The sequence below is a fragment of the Hordeum vulgare genome, chromosome 1H, assembly GCF_904849725.1.
Source record: "Hordeum vulgare subsp. vulgare chromosome 1H, MorexV3_pseudomolecules_assembly, whole genome shotgun sequence".
Classification (NCBI taxonomy): domain Eukaryota; kingdom Viridiplantae; phylum Streptophyta; class Magnoliopsida; order Poales; family Poaceae; genus Hordeum; species Hordeum vulgare.
The window spans coordinates 256,149,896-256,164,483 of NC_058518.1; the positions used below are offsets into that span (position 1 = coordinate 256,149,896).

Sequence of the window (14,588 nt, forward strand, 5' to 3'; positions counted from 1 at the left end):
GCGGACACGCGCGAGCAGAGCCCTGCCTTTCCTTGGAGGCATTGACCAAAAGAAAGAAGAAATAGTTGAGGGTTAAGATGTAGATCGAATAAATGCAATATATTGTATCTCGCGGTTAGGGCGTGACCAGCCAGAACTTTGGACCACGCATCGGTGCGTGGCAGTCCCTTAATCAAAATATGATTGTCATGTGTAGCTAACCATGATTCACCGTATATTGTTTCTATGTTAGTTTTAACTGACTGTAGATAAAACTCATTGTTTTCAAAAAAAAACTGTATATTATATATCTAAAATTAAATCATTCGGAAACATGATGGTCTAGCAACTGTAAAAAAAAAAAGAAAAAAAAGCCAACGGCTGCGCCGGCCCTCTTTCCCTCCCTCCAAAACTTGAATACCTGCCTATCTTATCCAAAACCCTCACTCTCGCCTTCTCCACTAAACCCCGGCCACGATGGCCACCCCTTCCACCTCCGCCTCCACGGCCGCCTCCTCCGCGTTCCCCCTCACAACTGCCTCCCGTTTCCCCCGCGCCTCCACCTCCGGCACGCGCATCCCCGCCCTCGCTGAGCGGCGCCGCACTCGGCGGCGACGACTGCCCGAAGGGAGCGGCGGCGACCGCTCGGCGGCCGCGGGGGCAGTGGAGAAGGGCCTGCGCCTGGCCTTCTTGGAGCAGCTCGCCGAGCGCGCCCGCGCCGCCGATGCCCTTGGCGTCGCGGACACCATCTACGACATGGTCGCCGCAGGCCTCTCGCCCGGGCCCCGTTCCTTCCACGGGCTCGTCGCCGCACACGCCCTCGCTGGCGACGCCGAAGGCGCTGTAAGTGTACTCAGATATTAAATTTTGGTTCGGTATTGCACTGGTGTGAGAACACAGAAGTTCGCGTGAGGTGATTGATGAAATGCGCGGGCCCCTTTTGGGTGTCTGCTCGGTAGGTAATTAACGCGGCTGGGTGCTTGGCCGGAGTTGTTTTTACCAAGCTATGAAGCCATGAGCGTTTGCTTTGGTTGGGTTTCTGTGGTCGTAGATGTGCAATTGTCGAGTGAACAGGAGGTTCTCGGACGCAAAGCTCAAGGTTTGCTAGCTTTGTCCTTACCGCCTTGCCGACTTTCAGGCGGTATGTAGTGCTCCGGTATGGTTTTCAGGAATACAGTATGGTGCATGGATTTAAAATGTCTGTTGATCCTGCAAGCTAAATGGAAAATGAAAAGCAGCGGTGCCACACAGGAATCTGATGGTAACATATGACATGAAAACCAAAGAAGGCAAGTAGGGGAACCGTCAAACACGCAGTAACCCAACCATATATAGTTTAGAAAAGCATTATATCTCCAGCGAACAAAATACATGTCGGGCTTCTTCTTCTTCAGGGACAATCCAGTATGCAGTGGTCAGCCATGATGTATATACAAAGTTAGATGAAAGGTGTGGAAGTATTTAGATGCATGCGTGGCTGGCCAATGGTGTTTTGGAATCCTGGCGAGGAGTAAGATATATATGCAGGCACGGCATCTGATTTTCTGCGAAAAGAAAAATTTGTGTTGTGTGTGCACGTGCCCGTGCCTTACTAACGTAAAATCTCCGTGAACAAATTGAACACCATGTAAGTTGATTTGGTCAACATCAAACTTAAATGAGCTATCAGCGCAAATTCAGTTCTCAAATATATTCGAGGGTAGAACCTCGTAAGTTTTTTAAGGCCAGAGGTTGTCACCTCTGCCTCTGGCTTCTCTATGGAGGCTTCAGAGTAAATATACATGCATAAATATGTCAGTTCTGTGATCCTAAGTTTATGTCAGTGATAGTCAGGTTATTCTGGACTTGTGTCCTAATTATGTTTATGATGCTTAATTATTTTTGTGGAACGCTTGCACATTGCTTTGATGAATGTATTTGAATATGAAAACTTATATGTTTTTTATTTTCAGATAATTACATCCATTTGAATTCACAGAATGCAATGTTACATTTTCTATGCAGATGCAAGCTCTTAGGAGGGAGCTAAGTTCTGGTGTGCGTCCTTTACACGAAACTTTTGTAGCTCTAGTCCGTGTCTTTGCCAAGAAGGGTCTTTCTACCAGGGCCATGGAGATTCTTGCTGCTATGGAGAGATATAAGTATGATATTCGCAAGGCTTGGCTAGTTCTTGTAGGTATGGAGATTGGCTTGTCTTGCATGTTTGATTTGTTCGTTGAATGGTTATTGTAGTTTTCCTTCTGTGAACAGAGGAGCTAGTCAGGAACCATTATCTGGAGGACGCCAATACAGTATTTCTGAAAGGAGCAAAAGGTGGTTTACAAGGAACTGATGAACTTTACGATCTTTTGATTGAAGAAGATTGTAAAGCTGGAGATCACTCCAATGCTCTAACAGTTGCATACCAAATGGAGGCTGCTGGAAGAATGGCAACCACATTCCATTTCAATTGTCTTCTCAGTGTGCAGGTGTGACCTTGATTTACACCATAGTTTGCTATTTCCTTCTACCATCTATTTGTTTAGTTGGCCTAGTAGAGGAATGTATATAGTGGTTATTTTCTACCAATACTTCATCCAGGAAAAAAACCTATCAAGATTAATTTATGAAAATAATATGACTTCTGCTCCCAGAACAGCAATCAGCTTATGCAGCCTAGTAATGTGATTAATGATATGGGGTTAATGCTAATGCTTGGACTATTTTCTAAATGTTCACTAAGGTGTGAGTTTTACTCCACCTACACCAATAGTGTTCTAGTTCTGTCTATCTAACTGCCGAACACTGACATTGGCAGTCATTTAGTATCCATGTACATTTAGCAATGTTCAGGATATTGGTAACTGGTACCATATCGGTCGGGGGCTGATAAGGGATTAATCAGCAAACCGGCCATTTAACTGAATATATCGGTAACCCATTTAGGGCCATATCTATATATCCGAGGCTACATAGCAAGATGCATTGTACTGAATCTATAAATATGCAATCTAGGCTACATAGCAACAAGAAAGAGCGTTACCTTGATGTTCTGATGATGTCTAGATCTACATAGAATAGCAGCAACAACAACAACACAGCAGCAGTATTTTACATCACTATCTAACATCAAAGGAGAGCAGCACAGCAACAGTACTTGTACATCACATAAGAGAACAGCACAGCAGCAGCAGCAGTACATCAGCATTTACAGAACAACACATCATAGGAGAATAGTGCTTCTGTTCTTGGCATAGGAGAGTAGTTTTGGGCCAAAATATGCTGCCCAGTTACTCAGCGCAGCCGATAATTCAGCCTGACAACCGATAGATCGGCTTGTCAGACTGATTAACTGGGCCTCCCAGTTAATGGGCCGAATATGCCTTTCTCTTATTGGAGGGGGGCCGAATAGCAGTTAACTGCAGTTAATCGGCCGATATTTGTAACAATGATATTTAGTGCTAGATTTGTGAACTGTTTACATATTAGTTGATTCTAGCTCGATTTGTTTTTACATGGATGTATCTCTAACACATCACATGGTGGTAGTAGCATATGTGCAGTTCATAAATTGTAAGTGAGCTGGGTTTGGTTAGTCTTAGGTGTTTTGAACTAATCCTGCTGCATCAGCTGTTTAAACTACCATTAGATTAGAAATTCCTCAGGCAATATATTGTCTGCTTTAGGAACATGGTTCATTGCATGAGTGTTTATGTTTTAGATTCTATACGAATATGTCCAAGTTTTGAAAATATAAATTCTATTTGTTCAGGCTACGTGTGGAATTCCTGAAATTGCATTTTCAACTTATGAAAACATGGAATATGGAGGTGAAGGTACGCCCATCATGCCGAATCTGCTATGCCTTTTGCTTTCATTTTATTCGTTGTGCCTGTTTTCTTGCCATACATTTGGGAAGTCTTAACCATTTTTTTTTATAAAAGATTGTTTGTTTAACATATACTTAATGTTTTTATGCTAAAAATTTAAACTTAAGACGTTAAAATATTGTGTTCACGTGTATGGTCTGTACAACTCACCTTCCTAGCTAAAAAGGGATGATAGACTACTCGTATCAACAAGGTGCACCTTCTTTTCCGAAAGCTCATCTCCGATGAACCTCTGGGTTAAGCGTGCTTGGCTTGGAGCAATTTGGGGATGGTTGACTGGCCGGCAAGTTCTTCTCAGGTGCATATGAGTGAGGACAAAGTGTGCGGGAAAGACCGATGTTGGTTTGTGGTGCCTGTCTAGACCCCACCAGGAGTAATGACTGCCGGTCTGGGCGAGAGGCCGGGGTGTTACATAAGTGGTATTGTTAAGCATTATTTGGGTAGACGGTTCGTTTAGCATTCGGTATGCATGTTCATGGTAGAGGCTAGGGTTCTACCAGGTCTCGGACGTAGGTTGTAGGGGTGGAAGTGCGGGCTGCGAGGTTGGGGACGCCGGCGCCGGCGGTTGGGCGCCGTCGCGGCGTGAGAGAGAGAGAGAGAGAGAGAGAGGCGGCTAGGGTTTGGGGCTCTCGTCTCCTGAGGGAGACGACAACAAAATATACTGTTTATTGTCTGCTTAATATCGAAGGGGTACATGTGTTTATATAGGAGGACAGCCTCCACTAAACCCTAGATAATTTGGACTCTAACTTGGACTCTAATATAACTTGGACTCTAATATAACTTGGACTCTAAGATAGGTAAGATAACTTGGGCTAAGCCCGTAATTAACCCTGCCCATTGGGCCTCCTCCGTTGGTACCTTGTACCGGTCATAACAGTTCACCCATTGCTAGGACATTATGTCTGTTTTCTCCATTTATTTATGGCAGGTGGTGCTTTGCTATTTTGTTATTTGTCTACTTGAACTAGTTGTTTCTGAAACTGTTTTGCGATGAAATATTAAATTTATCAATACTGTGAGACTGAGTAGTCTGTAGTTAGCAGTTACCGAAATCGGATTATGGATTGTAAGGTCTATGTGGGCTTTGTGGTGGTGGAAATTTCCCAGGTGGTTTACCTGTAGCTGAGGCCATTGGTGTGTAATGCACTGTGACTGACAAGTTGTAGAAAGGTAACTGGGTAGATGAGAGAAAGCACAAAGGATTGGAATACGTTTTAGGAAGAAGTTTGTTACTTGCTTGCGTAAGAGATATTTTATATCCCAGTGGATTCCCTTTTACAGAACTAACATGACTTGGCTCCTAAGATAATGACTCCTCAATATACTAACTCGATTTCTCATTTCCTCCAACACTAACCAAAAGATAATGCTCCAACTGCATACATTATTATGTACCTGTGCCATCCTTGAGCCTCGTTGCTCCGCCTCCTATGAATTATAATATTATTGACCTCAATATGAGTCCGTAAGGAAGTTACAATTATACAAGGCGACATTAAGGTTTGAGTGTTCAACCTTATTGCCAATGTAGCTTATGTGCAAACAAATGCACCAAATGTTCTTTTTGGATTGTTGACCTTTAGTTCACTGTTTGTCCAACAGAATTCTCCCGCTGTTACTACAATATTTAATGTATCTCAGCTGTAGTAATACTAGCTAACTTATATCACATGTAAAATCATGATGTTTCCATGTAATCTGGATACTGATTCTTCCCTAATTCTGAAACTGAATTAAATTTGATGCTGACTTCCCTTTCCCTCTCATTTTAGATTACATGAAACCTGATACGGAGTCTTATAACTGGGTTATACAGGCATTTACTAGAGCTACGTCCCATGATAGGTATGCCTAATATTTACTTCCAGATATGTTTCTTGCATATGTGTTGCTTTGTTCTATTTTTCATATTTATCATAGTTAGCTTGTTAACACAAGCATGTGTATTTGTATCAAACCTGAACGTTTGAAACAGATGACTTGATGTAAAAGAACAAATGGTAGTTGTAGCTCCATGGCATATGTAGGGAAAGCCCAAATTTTTTGGAACAGCATCTCACCTTGCATGCTCTGTGATAACTACTGTTTCTTAAACATGGGAAAACATTGAAAAGAAGCATGCTATGTTGACTAGAGAACTGAGGGAACATCTAACTTCTCTGCCGTCAACAGTAGTGTAAATATAGGAACATGAATATAGGATTTTGCTTCCCTGATTCATGTTCTGCCTGCCATTGTGTAGCGTCAAAAGGCAGTTTGTATTCTCTTCTTTTCAATGAAAATATATGCAAATCTCCTTCGTATTCTTGACAAAAAAAAATGTTTTGCAGCCTTTGCGTCTTCTGCTTTTGTGGATCTTTCACCTAGTTCTTCAATTGATTTTTCATGCTTCCTTTTAACCGGAAAAGGCTTTCGCCCTGCTTTATACTCCCTCCGTCCGGAATTACTTGTCGCACAAATGTATAAAAATGAATGTATCTAGAACTAAAATACATCTAGATACATTCATTCCTATGACAAGAATTTCCGTACGGAGGGAGTACTATATAAAGCAACGACCAACAACGTCTAGATACAAACTCACACCCCACCAACACACACCCAAGGCGGATACAATAGCGCTGTCCGCAGCAACACCACCCCTACCACTACAAGAGCTGCCGGGGTTCTCAACCGTGAACACGCCACCGTGAAGATATGAAGCCGCATACGACGAACTGTAAGCTAACAAAACGGCGCTTTCAAGAAGGGTATGCCACCAGTGTGCCGCCACCGCCCGATCCGAGGATCGGGGTTTCCCCTGGAGCACCACGACGGGCAATAAGGGCCTCAACGACGCTTCAAGAAGGGCACGAACATCACGGCCGCCGGCCTGCCCGAAGGCAGAACCGGTTTTCACCCCGGCCCACAGACATCGCCTCCGGCATAGGTACGACCATTGTCGGTGTACTAAAGAATGGGTCCTTTAGTACCCGGACTTGTGCACAGACGACGGCAACCTCTCGACCGGCAAGCCTTGCCGGAAGACTACTATGCTCGAGACGCCGGCAAGCTCCAAGCTGCTTGCCGGCAAGAGAAGTCCCGGCAAGCGCCACGCCGGCAAGCTCCCGCTACCATGCCACCGCTCCACCTCAACAAGCTGATTGTCGCTTGTTGATGAGCTGTCGAGAGGGCAGTCAGTTAGGTAGAGCCTGTCGGGGCACGTGGCGGCCAGGGGATTAGTCCACCTTTATTGACACCCGTCCTAATGGCGTGGCAAGAGAATAAGAGGTAGCTGGACGGACGACACAGAAGGAGAGGCCATCCTTGCCGGGAGACAGCGACATCATAACACCTCACGGCGCATTTAGTGCGTCTGTCCTAATCCGTCAGAGTTAGATATTTGGGCACTGTATCTTGCGTCAGCAGTTTGGCCACTGTTGCCGCCACTGTTTGCCTTATGTAATTACCATTTTTGCCATTGTAGTGACCTCTTAGCCTATAAAAGGAGGCCCATAGCGACATTTAGAAAGGTCGAAGCCCTGTCCATTTACACGCGTAGCTGCACTTCTCGAGTGCCTTGCCGGCAAGTAGCGCACCTTGTAATTTGGACAACACTATAATCCACTAAAACACAAGACGTAGGGTATTACACCTCACGGTGGCCCGAACCTGTCTATACCCTTCTGTGCCGCTGTCTGGTTCTGCTCTTTGTACACGTCGATTCCCACAGTGAACCGCAAAGGAGCCCTTTGCCGGTCCCATAAATTGCCGTACCTCGACAACCGCTGCACCACCACCACTGAACGTCACACCCCGGTTGCCATGCCGCCCACACGACCATGGCACCGGGCAGCACCTGAGCAACGAGTTTCGCCCACGAGACCCATGCTCCCACCACCACAGCCGCCGCCCCGGCATCCAAGACCACCCCATCCCCCTCAACCTGGTCCACTGACCCTGTCGCCAAAAAGCGGGCCCTTTTGGTAAGTACGGGGCCCCACCGACCGGAGCAGGGCAGGGGGAGGCCACCGGTAGCTGCCCGCCACGCCGCGAATGCCGTGCCATTTCTCGAACTAGGGCTTGGTCGCTGTGGCCACCCCTAGCAACATTAGGACCTGGAGGCACCCCTGCCAACTCCTCGGAGCACCCCTGCCATCGAGGCCAGCCAAAGGCGAGAAGCGCATAACCATTGTGCTCCACCCGCCGGATGCACCTCCAACCATAGCACCAAGCGCCCCAAAGATTCAAAGAAAGGGTGGCCGAACCTCTGCCACTGTGCCGCCACCCCGACCAACCAAGGAGGCCCCGGTCAAGGTGGCTGACTGCAGCCCAAGCCACCCACGGCCCGCGCCGCTGCGAAGCCGGATCTGGTCGAAGCAGTCACCATCCCCGACCTCCAGCACTCACCACCACCCACATCCACCAGCCGGGGAGGGCATGGCAGAGCTGGCCGCGCCGCCTGGCCCCGGATCTGGTGAAGGCCGGGCTTTGCCCTGCTGCACCCTCGGGCGGCGGTGAGGGAGGAGGAGGAAGGTGGAGAAGGTAAGGGCGGCACCGATTTTGGGTTTGCCCCCGGCAGCCTCGCGGGAGCGACGCGTGGGGAGGAAGGGTGGAGAAGTGCTCATCTTTCCTTTTTGAGAATGGAAACTGGAAATAATCACTCACTTTTTGTGTGTGAAAACATGTTACACTATGATCCATGTTTGATGATTTTGATTGTTATTAAGAATCACTCATTCTTGTTTGTCTTCACTTATGGTGTTTTATTGTCTGCAGGGCACCGGATGTGGCAGAACTACTCGGGATGATGGTGGAAGACTACAAACGTGTTCAGCCTAATGCAAGAACTTATGCGTAAGAACTTCCTTGTAGAGTAGTTACCATTTGAAGAGATTATGATTCTCAAAGGGAGGAGTATACTATGTCTATGTTTGATTTTTGAAAATCAATAGAGATGTTCTTGTTTCTAGTTTGCCAACTCTCATTTCTCGCGTACTATGTATTTTTCTAAAGCAACGACGGATGACCAGCTGCTGTTCCCAGGTTATTAGTGGAATGCTTTACAAAGTACTGTATGGTCAATGAAGCAATCAGGCATTTTCGCGCTTTACGGAGAATTCCCGGAGGAACGAAAGTTCTGTACAATGCAGGGAATTGCGGTGATCCACTTTCTCTCTATCTACGTTCACTGTGCCTTGATGGTGAGCTTTCACCCTTATGTTGTTTACTTTTACAACAACATTGGTTCACCCCTATGTATTCTGTGCTCAAAATATCAACTAGTATTTGTCTTTTATACTTTTAGGAGCTTTTGCATTATTGTGAACATTTAGTACTTTCCTGAGCAGGTAACTTATTTTTATAACCAGGAAGAGCTGTTGAGTTGCTTGAGGCCTTAGAAGCAATGGCTGACGATAACCAGACTATTGCACCTCGAGCAATGATTTTAAACCGAAAATACCGCACATTGGTGAGCTCCTGGATAGAACCATTACAAGAAGAAGCTGATGTTGGCTTCGACATTGATTATGTAGCCAGGTATGACCCTGAAAAGTTTTTGTTTTTGTGGAAAACAATGAGTGGTCTTACTTACAATTCATGGTGATTAATCAGTCATGATATGCCTAATTGTCAACTATTTTCTCCTTTTTTGGTGATGGGCTTGTACATAGTTTTTGTAAAGGGTTTGATGCACATAGTGATATTGCGGCTTCGGGTCCTAACATGCAACTTTAGTTTATTTATGTATGCGAAACTCGCGGGCTAGTCTTTTGGTTCTTCAATTTTTTCCAGCCTAGCCTCCTTATCAAGATTTATCAGTTGTGGTCCGTTAATTAAAAGAAGATCTGTCAGATCAATGGCTAAATGCTTGCATTTTGCTGGTTGACTATCGTGTGCTGTTGATAGATAAAAAATACAAGAACCCTATTGATATATTTGTGTACCCTATTGGTATGAAATACATATACCATCCACTGTGGGATGACAAGCTTTCCGTGAGCTTCAAGATCTGATACAGCCTCTGCAGAACTTCCAGTGTGATGAGAATAACATTGATATCTGGAGTTACACCTGAGGCAGCAACACATACCATGCCAAAAGATTCAACACTGGAATCTATTAGGCACATTGGCAAATCTCGTGCAATACTGAGAAGACCCTGTACTCAGGCTGAAACACCTTTCGAAACCTTTCTTCTTCCGAGTCTTCACAACGGCATGACACATTTATAAATAAAGAAATGACAATTTTTTGAAAATATTAGCCCCAGTTTCTTTTCCTGGAAAGCTTGCTTTAAGAAATATTTAATCCGGCAGTCATAGATTAACAGGTGAACCGATAGCTCCCTTGCTAGCGTGAATAGATTCTCTAGCTTAACCATGTAATTACAAGTTATCTGGAGCTATCCCTCTTGTGCATTCTCTCCCAAACCATTGTACATGCTCTTGCAAATATGCTTGTTCTCTTCTAATAAATTTGCTGTCACGGCCCGCCCTACAGTCTTCAGTTAAAAACCATTCACTGTGGTCTCATAAACCAATATGAGGCTCTAAATTTGCCCATATTGAATATTGGCTTGATGCCAGAATATCAAGTCCAAGTGTACCCATGGAGTCTGCCTTCGTGTTCTAACGGTACCAAAGTTCACTCTGCATGAGTAACAATAGTATGTTGATGGAAAACTAAGCCTTGGGGTACCAATGAGTGAGAACACAAGATGTTCTAATAGAGGTTCAAAACTTCAATAATAAGTATTGCAACTCTAGAGAGATCTGATACATGCAACTGCAAGTTTTGTTGCTTTCCTCCATTGTATTGCTGTTTACAATATTTGTTCCATCCGTGTTGGTTTTGCAGATATATTGAAGAAGGAGGTCTTACTGGTGAGCGCAAACGTTGGGTGCCTCGTAGAGGGAAAACTCCTCTAGATCCAGATGAATTTGGATTTGCCTATTCAAATCCAATAGAGACATCTTTTAAACTGCGGTGTTTTGAGGAATTGAAGTTATATCACCGAAGACTCTTAATTACATTGCGGAATGAAGGCCCTGGTATTTTAGGTGATGTATCTGAAGATGATGTACGAAGAGTAGTCGAAAGATTAAAGAAATTAGTTGTAGGGCCAAAGAAGAATATTGTTAAGCCCAAGGCAGCGAGCAAAATGGTAGTAGCTGAATTGAAAATCGAGCTGGAGGCGCAAGGGTTACCTACGGATGGAACTAGACAAGTACTTTACCAGCGAGTTCAAAAGGCCAGGAGAATTAACCGCTCACGTGGTATACCACTTTGGGTTCCTCCTGTGGAAGATGACGAAGTGGTATGCAATGTGACAATACTTCCTATAATTGTTTTTCATCTGTTACTTTACCATGTGACAGGTAACAATGTTATAAGTAAATTGTGTTACTTTCTATATACAGTTCTTTAACGTCACACACTCAACACTCTTGATAGGTCGACAAAGAGTTAGATGAAATGATCTCACGAATCAAGCTAGAAGATGGAAATACAGAGTTCTGGAAACGGCGTTTTCTGGGAGAAACTCGAAACCATCTTTGTGAAGAAGATAGCAAAGAAGAAGATCCAGATTTTGATGATGAGTTAGATGAGGAAGACGACGACGATGATGACGATGATTCTGCCAAAGAAGCAGATGAAGATGAGATAGATGATGAGGTCATTGACCGAACGGAAAATCAAGCTGGTGATGATGAGACTAAGGACAAACCAGCAAAAGGACCCAATCAGCATCTTCAAATGATAGGAGGCCAGTTATTGAAAGATCTAGAGAAGACATCTGGTTCAACAAAGAAATTAAAAAAAATACCTGAGGTATGGAACTAATCTGCTTTTGATATTTTTTTTCTATCTATATAGTGCATATGCTTTCATTATAGGAAATTTAAGACTTTCCTGGACCTTCCAGCGCAATTAATTCATTTTTATTGGCTAGTGAACCAAAACTTTTCAATCATCCAAATAGCGTCAAATGACTCGTACCATGGTAACTTAAGCGCAAATCTGAACAAAGCAAGTGTAGATGTTAAATTTTGTATCTGTATTTTGTCGATTATTAAGATAAGGTTTGGAATATATACTTGAGGTTTTTTCGATCCCGCCTTTTTTTATTTTCAGGGGTTGTTGAGCTGTGCCCTCAGCAGAACCCTCCTGTACTTTGTGTCGTGCTACCTTGTGTGTGTGTGTTTGGGTTTGGACTTGTGTCGAACCTTGTGGTTGTGGTGGTTTGCTTTATCTATAATGCGGGGCGAAAGCCTTTTTCGGTATATACTCGAGGTATTTGTAGGCTTTAGCTATCAGATCATAGCAAAACTATGTTCTTTGTTTTCTCTAATTTGAAAATTCATGTTAGTAACTTTGTTAGATATAAGTTTTGTCCAGTTGTTCTGTCAGTTGGATATAGCGATAAGATCTAATTTTGTCGGATTCTTACAGATTTTTAAGCATGTTTCTTCCTGTCTCTGTAGATTGATGATGACGAAGATTGGTTTCCTGAAGATCCAATTGAAGCTTTCAAGGTTATGCGCGAGACAAGAATGTTTGATGTGGCAGATATGTATACTACTGCGGATGCCTGGGGATGGACATGGGAGAGAGAGCTAAAGAAAAAGATGCCACGCAGATGGTCACAGGATTGGGAGGTTGAGTTAGCTATCAAGATAATGAATAAGGTATTCTTAGTTTTGTAGCCAAATTCTTAGAGTTGTTTTCCTGGTATGGTATTGTGTCGTTGACCATTGCTTTCTTTGGTTAACCATCTTCTCTCACAAAGCTGTGGAACTCCACTGTTTTGCGGACTAAAGGACGCCGAACACATATGCTTTATTTTACTTGAATATTTTCAAGTTGGATTCATAGTTTTGTTTTAGTTAAAGATTGCTTTTGTTGGTTTCTACGTTAGCCTGATTAGTGATATGTCATTATGTTGGTGCTTTGGGCTTGCACAAAAATTAAAAGATGCCTGACATTCAAACTGTGTCATATTACCGTTTTGTTGAATTTCAGGTAATAGAGCTGGGTGGTAGTCCGACTATTGGAGATTGTGCCGTTATACTGCGCGCAGCAATGAGAGCTCCACTCCCCTCTGCTTTTATTACAATATTGCAAACAACACATAGCCTGGGCCATAAATTTGGAAGGTAAATGTCAAATGGTTATAGCTATTGCTGCATTAAACAAGTTTTTTTTTTTTGTGAAAGCTGCATTAAACAAGTTACATCCATGATTTCCTTGCCCATTTCATGTTGGAACTTTAGATCTGTATCTGTCCGACGAGCATTACAATTTTTTTTTCTCGCCGTCCAGAAACAAGTGTATAGGCTACTGCACTTTTGCACCGTGTATGTAATTTAATATTTTCATTTCAAGGATGTCGCTATCTATTTTGCTCTTGGACTGCAAAACACACATAGTCCAGTAAACTGCAGCTTTGAAATATTTTATGTATATGTGGCAAGTTGTACTGATATACCTTCCATTACTCTTTTGCACTGGAATCAGCCCGTTGTACGACGAGGTAATCTTGCTGTGCCTTGATCTGGAGGAGATGGATGCGGCCATCGCCGTGGTCGCAGAGATGGAGACAAATGGAATCAAGGTCCTGGATGAGACCTTGGACAGGGTTCTTGCAGCCAAACAAATCGGGAACGGGAACTCGGCACTCCAACCACCAGCCGAGTAGCAGCCCTGTTTTGACGTTGAACTCTGGAGCCCTCTGCAGCCGTGATCTGCTGATATGATCTATTACACGGAAATAACTCAGCTCCATACCATTGATAGGCCTGAGCTTGCCTTGTCAAATTTTGATGGCGACAAGGGAGTTGCTGCATGTGCGGATGGAGGAAAGATCAGCGTGCGCTTTTGCCTTGCTTGATCCCCGTCTGTGCCAACTTCAGTCTAGTCACCGTGTGCTGTACGATGTATCTAAAGATGGCAGACAGTTTTAATAGAGGAAACAAAATGTGTCTTTTTTCCCCAACATATTCTTGTTAGTGTGTACTGCTTACTTGGCATGTTTTGGACCTCAGAAGTTTCACAAGAAACAACATAGTTTTCCTATCCTAGGATGCAAGAATTTCATAAAGGGCTACGTAACCATCTATGATGAGATTGAGGGAAGACTTCTTCAATACCATTCTGTATTGATCTGCACTAGTCAGTGATTATAGCATTTGGTCGTTTGCTTGAGATACAACATAGCCAATGTCAAAATAACAAACCAAAAGTTGAAAATACCCTTCTGAGCTCAGCTCAAATGAGCAGTAATATAAAAAATAATTCAAAAAATTCTGACTTTTTTGGGTGGTAAACTTTGGTAAATGTTACAAGTGTTTGTAAATTTTCATCATGAGATTACATTCATGGAAGGCATTGCAAAAAATAAATAAAAATCAGTGGTCCAAAATACTTTCAAAAGTAGCATTTTTGGAGCATTGATTTTTTTGTCACCCTTCCACTAATGTGATCTCATGATGAAAATTTACAGGCACTTGGAACATTTGTCAAAGTTTACCACACAAATTTCAGTTTTTTCTTTCAATTTTGTTGTTCATCTAAGGTCATTTGAGCTCGAGCTCGGATACTCCGCCTCAAACAAAATTCTCATCGTCTTCATTCGATAGAAGAGCACAACCTAATATGATAGATTCTCATGATGATTTCTGCTACCAAAAAGTAGAAAATTGTTGAAATATATTGTTTTTCTCTCTTCGTCAGTCTTAACTTTTGGCCTTGCCG

General features: G+C 43.4%; 1 protein-coding gene across 1 annotated transcript; it reads left to right on the plus strand.

Annotated features, from left to right (window-relative positions):
• The first annotated feature begins 426 nt into the window (after positions 1-426).
• Positions 427-14,003, plus strand: LOC123430292. Its single transcript, XM_045114168.1, has 13 exons — positions 427-822; positions 1,984-2,155; positions 2,230-2,447; positions 3,731-3,794; positions 5,624-5,696; positions 8,610-8,687; positions 8,877-9,034; positions 9,203-9,371; positions 10,692-11,151; positions 11,289-11,666; positions 12,320-12,523; positions 12,858-12,991; positions 13,353-14,003. Exons 1-13 carry the CDS (start codon positions 457-459, stop codon positions 13,531-13,533), a joined length of 2,655 nt encoding a protein of 884 aa, XP_044970103.1. The 5' UTR covers positions 427-456; the 3' UTR covers positions 13,534-14,003.
• The last annotated feature ends 585 nt before the right edge of the window (positions 14,004-14,588 follow it).

Bases quoted from the DNA above. Each gene is read 5' to 3' on its own strand.
- LOC123430292 (XM_045114168.1), top strand. From the start codon at position 457: ATGGCCACCCCTTCCACCTCCGCCTCCACGGCCGCCTCCTCCGCGTTC. The intron at 11,667-12,319 runs GTATGGAACTAA...CTGTCTCTGTAG, and splicing joins AATTAAAAAAAATACCTGAG to ATTGATGATGACGAAGATTG. The intron at 12,992-13,352 runs GTAAATGTCAAA...CACTGGAATCAG, and splicing joins CTGGGCCATAAATTTGGAAG to CCCGTTGTACGACGAGGTAA.